General features: G+C 31.8%; 1 protein-coding gene across 1 annotated transcript in view; it reads left to right on the forward strand.

Moving 5' to 3' along the window:
• LOC143072359 (fatty acid synthase-like) overlaps nt 1–3871 on the forward strand; it is a 38162-nt gene extending 34291 nt beyond the window's left edge. The window contains exons 22-24 of the mRNA XM_076247628.1: nt 673–919; nt 1416–1661; nt 3107–3871. Of these exons, the coding sequence (XP_076103743.1) occupies nt 673–919; nt 1416–1661; nt 3107–3300 (687 nt within the window). The 3' untranslated portion in view covers nt 3301–3871. The remainder of the gene's footprint in view (nt 1–672; nt 920–1415; nt 1662–3106) is intronic.
• Nucleotides 3872–9418: the final 5547 nt, after the last annotated feature.

A 9418-nucleotide genomic window follows, 5' to 3' on the forward strand; every position in this document is an offset into this window, starting at 1 on the left:
GACAACTTTCCATCCAAGGCACAAGTTATAAAAGTAAATCATTATAGGTCAAAGCAAGGTTTTTAACACGGAATCTTGGTTCACACCGAATAGCAAGCTATAAAGGGCCCCAACAAATTACTAGTGAAAAACCATTCAAACGGGAAAACCAACCGTCTCATCTATATAGAAACCGAGAAACGAGAAACACTTATGAACCACATCAACAAACGACAACTACTGAACATCGGATTACTGACTTAGGACAGATGCAAACAATTGCAGCGGGTTTAAAATTTTTAATGGTACTAATCCTTCACCCTTATCTGAAAAAAAGTGAAACATCACAACATAGAAAGACACATACATGCATGTTTCACTTGAGTGGCAGACGAATATGCGATTCACACAAAATGTGGTCCGTTCAACGCTTTTACAGCATATAAAATTATAAAAAAAAAAATTAATTCTTAAAATAAAGAAATCCGAAAGGTTCAGTCATACATAGTCCTTAAGAAGCCTCACGAATATATACATGTAAAGATTAAGAAAAAAGATCGACAATTCAAACGTTCTTTCAATCCGGTACTTTGAAACTGAAAATTAATGTATTTCAAAACAATATGTAACAATAATTGAGTTTATGATTAAAAATTCTCTGAAAATAACTAAGTACAAAAATGTTTTTTTTAGGTACTAAAAGACCAGTTGTTTGAGAACATGTCAAAGGATGATTTTGATGCTGTTTGCAGGCCCAAAGTGATTGGCACACTTAATTTAGATAAGATAACAAGAAAGTCATGTAAGGAATGTTTGGATTGGTTTATTGTCTTTTCATCTATCGCAAGTGGGCGGGGGAATGCTGGACAGTCAAATTATGGATTTGCTAATTCTGTGATGGAAAGAATATGCGAAGACAGAAAAGAAAATGGGTTTCCAGGTAAGTTTTGTATAATCATATTATCATGTGTATAATGTGTTGATCTCTTTTTCCAAATTTTAACCTTGAATAACTTAAAAACATTAACTATTATCAAAAGAAAGTTGATCTTGCCCATTTGGGTCAAGGTTAAAAAAAATCGATAAACATGAGAAAGGTTATGGTTTATAACGTCACGTTGCAAAGCCCTCTCTTCGATATATGTTTTGCATCCAATGAGCCTAAAAATGTATTGTCATTCTACAAATCGGTTTTGTCAGTTACAGTAGGTGTTAAATGGAGTATAATATTGACCATTTTCTTTACTTTAAGCAAACGTTATTGTTTATTGTCGTTTGAGTTCCGCTATTCCATACTCGTATTACAAAAGTATCAACTTCTCCGTATAATGATGGATTTTATCAAATTTTCGAAATGTACAAATAACGACCGCTTTATTTAATATACGCTAATTTTTAAAATTGAAGTAACATTTTCTAAGTTTCTTATTTTAAAGCATTGGCTATACAGTGGGGTCTGGTAGGGGATGTTGGTATATTCTTGGAAAACAAAGGAACCAATGAATCTGTTGTTGGTGGAACGTTACCGCAAAGGATGAAATCTTGTTTGAATGTCTTAGATCAGCTCATGAACCTGGAATGCCCTGTTGTATCAAGCTATGTGATATCAGAGAAGCGACACAAATCTCATTCTGATAGGGTCTCAAAAACCAGTGTTATAGATGCAGTGTGTCATATTTTAGGTAATTATATGATTTTTTTTTAAATCTTTCAGTTTATTGATATCTTTAAAATTGCTGTGTAAAATTGAAAAATTAAACAGAATGTTAAGCATTATATGATCATCATTTGCTTATTTTTTTGATTGGTTGTACAAGCTTTTCATATCATCATTATAATGAAATAACTTATCGACATTGTGTTTAAAGGAATCTTCAACTTCATTATGGTAAAAGTGCGTTATTGCAAATGAATAACCAAAGTAGTTGTTTCGATATGTCAACTATTTTGTACTTCAGTCAAAGCTTTTTCGTCAAACATGATCTTTTCACTCCAGTGCATTCGAAGATCATCTGCATTAAGGATGTTTGCTAATCTGTTGGTTTTTGTTATACTTTTTATCAGATATTCTAAATAATCTGATTTTATCCATGTGGTGCCATTACAACTTTTGTGCACTAACCACTCCTTTCTTTTCGTAAATAAATAGCGTATAGGTTTTTTTTAAGGATGTATTCTTCTGACGTGTCAGTCTCGTTGAAAACTCGTTCTGGATCTATTTCCAAAATATTTGACACAAGTTGAAAAAATTAATGAATTTTCAAAATATTATAACCAAACACAACTCTGTAAAAAAAACTGTGTATTAACAATGAATAGTTTTTGAGTAATCCCGTTTACAAATTTTACGGCCAATTAAGTCAGTCTTTTTAGCCAAAATTTTGAGAAAGTGGATGAGGGGTACAACAAAATTATTTTACAAGAATCACGTTCATCCCATATCATTTTTATCAAAATTCTTAGATATGTATTTTTTTCAATCATTTATAACCAAAAAGTTGAAATAATATGCATTTTGTTCTTAAAACTGAGAAAAATCACAATTTCACAAAATTGACAGCATGGTAAATTTGACACAAAAAAGCATCAAAATATGATAAAACTTTCTTAAGATATTAACACCTACCTATATAATTTTTTTTTAAGTTACATTTATTCAGATTTGTCCACTTCATCTTTATTGAAAGTATGAAAAGAAGTTTAATTGTAGATCTGTGATTTTTTTCACGATAATAACCCCAAAATAGGTAAAAATTGATGAAAAATGGGAAAATCATCAAAATTGGGTATTTTCAAAGGGTCGTAGCAAAAAAGAAATGCACCATCATATGATTTTTTCTTCACCAATAATTTTTTTATAAGTCTTATAAACCCAAAAATCAGGTTAAATGTTTATATGATCCTATTTCTTTTAAGAAAAAAGGTACCAATGTCAAATATGCAAACTGTCTTTAGAGAGAATCATTTTCCGATGAAATAAAACTTAAAAGCCTATTTCTCAGATACGACGACACAGATCTTTATTTATTATTTTTTTTTTTTCGTTTTTTATCTACAACCAACTTCTTTATATATATATATGTATGTGTGTTATTTTGGTGAACAAATGATATCTTTTTTATTTCAGGTATCAAGGATCCTTCATCGATTAAACCAGAAACCAATTTAGTAGCTTTGGGATTTGATTCCTTAATGGACGTGGAAGTCCAACAGACACTTGAAAGAGATTTTGAAATTGCTTTGTCAATGAAAGAAATACGACCCCTCACCTTTGCAAAATTGAAGACAATGTCATCAAATAAAATGAGCATGACAAAATGAAATACAAATAGACAGTGTTGAATACAAAACTTGCGTTATGCACTATTTTCTCTAGACAGTGTTTTTGTTTGTTTCAAAACTAACTATATTGATAATTATATCTAGACAGTGTTTTTGTTTACTTCAAAACTTTTTTTTATTTACAATTATTTATATCTAGACAATGTTATCGTTTGTTTCAAATTATGTTTTATTTACAACTTGTTATATCTAGACAATGATTTGTGTTTGTTTCAAAACCTGTTTTATTTATAATTATCTCTAGACACTGTTTGTGTTTGTTTCAAAACTAACTGTATTTACAATTATATCTAGACAGTGTTTTTGTTTGTTTCAAAAGTTGTTTGATTTACAATCGAACATAGCAAGACAATGTAATTAGTGTGTTCCAAAACGTTGTTTACAGTAATATCTAGACAATGTTTTTGTTTGTTTCAAAACTTGTTTTATTTACAATAATCTAAAAACAGTGTTTTGTTTGTTTCAAAAACTTGTTTTATTTACAATAATATTTGGAAATGATTTCGTCTGTTACAAACTTGATTTATTTACAATTGTATTTAAGGATTGTGTTTGCCCATTTTAAAACTTGTTTTATTTCCAATTATATATAAAATATTTGTTTTGCTAGTTTTGCTAGTTTTTTTTTTGTTTACAATTATATATCTAGACAGTGTTTTTGCTTGATTGAAAACTTGTTTAACCTTCAATCATATTTAGAAAATGTGTTTTGTTTGTTTAAAAACTTTTTTAATTACATTAATTATATCTATTTACTTTATTTACAACTATGTCTAGACATTGTTTTTATTTGTTTCATTTGCAATCATATTACAGCAACTCATACATTTGCAATACTATGTTTGCATGATATTGACGTTGCCATAATAAGAATAGAAACAAAGGGAACACGACATTGACACTGAAGTTTAAGAGGTCAGAGTATAGTTTGCTCAACCTTCAAGATTTTTCAGTTTTATTCTCTTCAACTTCGTATTTAGTGGCATCAGAGAGGACAATGAAGATCTAAAGGAGACTGTATTAGATTTAAAGCGTAGATCAATGAAGAATAATCTGGTTTTCACGGGTCTATACGAAGAAGACACGGAAGATGTTATAAGAAAATTCTTGTTGAACGAGCTGCGAATCACACACAGGGTTAAACTAGGTAATGTCCATAGATTTGGTCACGGAGCTATGCCTGGTAGGAGAGGTCGACCAAGACCGATCGTAGCAAGATTTATATTTTACAAGGATTTTGCCAGAGTACTGTCAAACACATACCGGTTGAAAGGAATACCATATGGAGTACACCAACAATTCCCTGATGCCATCGAACAGGCAAGGAAAAGTCTGTACCCGATAATGAAACAGAAGCGAACTGAGGGTTGTCACGTAAGACTAGTGCGGGACATTCTGTACGTCGTTGGACAAATGTATACCCCTCAGACAGCAGAGGATTCCCATGCAGTACCGGCACCGAATAGCCCGATTAACTTCGCTACCCCAGAACAACGGCAGACAAGTAAGAGACGTCGCACTTCTTCAACACCCAAAGGGTAGTAGGACCCACACGGAGAGACAATAAATAAGGGACAAAGAAATGTAACAAAAGAAATTATATTTAATGTGTTATCATTAAACTGTTGTGGTTTAAGGAATAGGATGCAATATCCAGAATTTATTCATAAATATGATTTATTTGTTTATCTGAATCAAAAACAGATGACTTTGATATAATAGATATACCGGGTTATAAATTTATTATCAATGCTTTATTATGTTCTACGACAAGAAAAACCTTAAAATATGCATTATCTGACTTATATACCGTCAACAAAATATCAATTTTATAAAGATTTGTAAAATTTAGTATCCTATTTTACCGACAACACTCAAGTGGGATACTCCTTTCTAATGCGTTCAGGTTTTAATACGCCCTGCGGCTCATTTAGAATGTGAAATAAAACTCACTAAATAATTTAGATATAAACCTTTTAAAATTTATTATCCATACACAATAAAAATATTACTATAACTGCATGAAGTAAGACACAAATGTATTGTTACCATTCGATAACGGTGTATGACAAATACAAGACACGATGTAAGTAATTTATTGTACCACTTAGCTTATGGAAAAGGGGGAGGGGTATGTTTTTTTTCTATTTGTTATGTTATTTCAATCGCGGAAAAGTGGTTATTTTTTTTAACAATTTTACTTGAATCGAATGAAAAATTCAGAAAGATTGTCTTTTGAATAGCAATACATTTTATTAAAAGATAATCCGGATATAATCATATACCCTCCGCACCTGACCCTTTCGTGAGTTACGTTAATGTTATTCAATAGAATATAAGATTATCTTATTAGTTGATCATTTGATAGCGTAAAAGGTATACATAAATTTTAAAAAGTTAACATTGACACGAAGACGAATATAAATACATGTAGGTCACAGTATGATTTCCTATTCAGTGTGTATCGTTCTGAACATGCATGAAATATTTGCCACTGGACGTTAAGCAAGCAACCAAAAATCAATCAACCTATTCAGTTTGATTCAATAAGATTTTCAAAATCTTACACACGAATATGTTAAATCTGGATTTATTTTATAAAAGTCTACATTAAAATTCATCTGACATATATGATAATGTGTCTTTATATGTTTATTGTAGCGATAAATTAACAAAACTTCACGTCATTTGTTTCTAAAATTAAAATGCGGGACTACAATGACGGTTTCTTTTACACCTATCATCGATTGAACTTTAAAAAATAAATTTCCAAATCGGCAACAAAAAACTATTAGACGAATAAAGTTAAGAAGTAAATCATAGATTGCATGTTTATCAAGGAAAATAATGACCTCACACAGGTCATTATTTTATGCCTTGGAGCATATATCATTGAAACATGGTATCGTCCGGGTTGATTCTGAAAAAAGAATGACCTGTCGTTCTGAAAGAAAATAACTCTATATAGGTATATAAACCAATTTAACATGTAACGTAAGAGATGTAGTAAAGATTATCAAAAAATTCATATGGTAACCATTTACTTGATATGTGTAAAAATAATAATTTAATTATATTGAATGGTACAGTAAACGGCGATAAAGAAGGCAGTCAAGTGTTGTCGATTATGTTATTTGTACACATTCATTGTTATACTGTATTAATGAAATGCTTGCCTCTGATTTTTCGTCATTATATTCTGATGTGAACTCGTCTTTGTCTTTGATTATGTCATTTAAACTACCTAGCACTGTAGATAAAAATATATATGTAAAAACGTGCTCTAACGAAAATGTAAAAAAGATCAATAAATGGGATACTGAAAAGGAAACAGAATTCGTTGAGAGCATTGGCAGAAATAAATTATGGGAATTAGAATCAGAGTTGAACATGCTAGAAACTAGCATGTTAGCTAAAGAAAACATAAATAGAGTCGTTGAACAGGTGACCTCTAATTATTTCAGAATTTGCAGAAAAAGTTTTGGGATCACATAACAAGGGGGTAAACACACACTACAATAAAAAAGGTAAACAAGCCTTGGTTTAAATAAAAATGCTGGGAAACAAGAAAATGTTTCCGTATCGCAAAAAGAAGGTATAAATATACTAAGACGGAAAATAATCGAAAACACATGAAAAAATCAGAGCGAGATTATAAGAGACAACTAGATAAATCCTTTAGGCGAAGTGTACGTAATTGCACGCCTCTAGCGGAATACGGGATTAAAAACGTTCGTCGTTAGTTACGCAAGTTATCTCCCTTACTCCAAGAAAGGACACGAAAGAGAAACTACTTTCTGCGGTCTATAATGAATCCAACAAGAACGCCTGTGCTGTCTTAAACCTCATAGAAATTATCTAAAAAAACTCCAATTAGAAATCACAGCATTCTGTACGTTGTTCTGTGTGCAGCCTGACTTAAAACACGGGGGGGTCTCAACATGGGATTTTGGGTACAGGTGTGCAGCTGGGATTTTAAAAACACCCCCCCCCATTCATATATTGAATAATTGTGAAAACCCTACCTATACATATATTTCACAGCGAAATCATAACCCATTCATATATTTATCACCCATTGATATATCACAATCGGTCAATTACTACCTATTGATATATTTCCTCGGTAAAATTGCACCCCATTGATATATTTGACGGATCAAAAAAGGGACCCATTCCAGCGGCACATATGTATATACCTTTATATAGGAAGAGACCCCCCCGTGACTTAAAAACACTGGTTGTTTTTTTTTGTTTTAGACGCGTAGGAGAAGGCATTTCGTGTTTATGATATCAACAGAAAGGAAAAACGCCTCACAACAAAATTATAAAAAAATAAACATGTAACAATTTTTCTTCTATTGATATCAAATTAATTAAAATGAAACCTGAATTGACCCAACAATATCGTTTTAAAAAGCCGTAGTCTTGAACGAAAAACACAGTGCTCAACGTAAAGTTTTATAATAGGTTACAAATAATTAATGAAAAACGTGTGAATTTAATTGTTTAATTAAAAAGACGTTGAAATGTTCGTATTTTGTGCAATTGAAAAATTAAGGACATGATTTATATTCATATAAGAAATCAGACGATACCAAGAGAATAATTTGACCACTAGTGCAAAACTTACCAGTCGGAAGAACAAAGACGGAAAGCAAACAAAAAATAAACAAATTATGCCCCAAAAATTACTCAGTAACTTAAAAATTGTCTCACTCTAACATTTATCTTAAAATAAGTAAAAATTATGTCATTCAACTCCCAGTTTTCAACTTTTTCTACATGTGCAGAAAATAAACAGGTGTCTTCTATTCCGTCCGCAATTTATGGGAAAACTAAATCTAAATTTAGAACCATATTGAAATTGAAAGTACACATGTAAGATAAAATATAACATGTCATTTCTTCTTTCACAAATTCCAATTTCGAAGAGATATATAGCGAAATCTGTTTTCTTTTATTGTGCCTGTGTGCATCATTCAAAATTAGAGAATGTAATTTTGAAGTATCAAGTCTCAATTCAAGATTATGAATGAATAGAATATAGTATTACGGTGGGTGGGGGGGAGTAGGACCTTTATCGGAAATCCGGGATCGGGTGTTTTTAAGCTCGGGATTTCGGGATTGACCCTTTCGGGATCCGGGAATTCTATTTCCGAATTTCGGGTAGTCGGGATTTAAATTTTTAGGGACCTCGCCGGATTTCGTGTTTTTAAGCCCGAGATTTCGAGATCTGGATCCCTCCAACCCTCCTCCCTCTATTATGGTTAAAGAAAAGAGGTCAGGGAAGTTTTGTGATACTTGTAACTGCAATTTAATATTTAGTGGAATGAGAGGTGAAATGTGTTCAGACTATTACATTTCGATTTTTTTTTCAAATTTAACCAAAGTTTACTGCAAGGGGTGTTTAACGACCTCGATGATTATCCATGATGATCTCGCACTTGGTCAGCTCTAGGTTTTCACCTAGTTCATGTTCATACAAGAATTGAGAAGCCTGTGGTTTACTAGTCTTATAATATGAGACTTTGGAGTTCATATAATTTACATTCAACGTTTTTCATCGAATATTTCAAGGCTTTTTGACTATCAATGTTGACCCCCCTTTTTCCAATTGATTGGATAAAATGAATGGATTGCCGTCCCTTATTTCAAACTGGAGTCCTATAAACTGACTGGTATTCGAATTTGTTAAAAGAAAAATATTGGTATCTCTATTGATTCAATACCGTAATGCCGAAAAACAATCATTTGTTTCCGCGAATTCCGAACAGCTAGAAATATATTCCCGAGTTTCAATTTGAGTAACTCGAATAATTCAAGCCCTTTCCATGTCCGATTTTCTCCCACACGAGAAATGTAGCATTCGTACATCAGCTGAATAATACGACTGAATTATTCGGGTTGCAATTTGTGTAAATCCCGAATGCACATAAAAGTAAAGGTCCAGCCCGACTTTCGGAAATGGACTGTTGTAGATTTCAGATTGATTTCCTGAAATAAAAATCATACAAAAATGTTTCACGCAAATATTCGTCTTCAGACGTGTAAAGTTATACAACGGTTACTAGCCGGTCTGGATTATGATAAAAGA

This window comes from Mytilus galloprovincialis, chromosome 1, assembly GCF_965363235.1.
Source record: "Mytilus galloprovincialis chromosome 1, xbMytGall1.hap1.1, whole genome shotgun sequence".
Classification (NCBI taxonomy): Eukaryota; Metazoa; Mollusca; class Bivalvia; order Mytilida; family Mytilidae; genus Mytilus; species Mytilus galloprovincialis.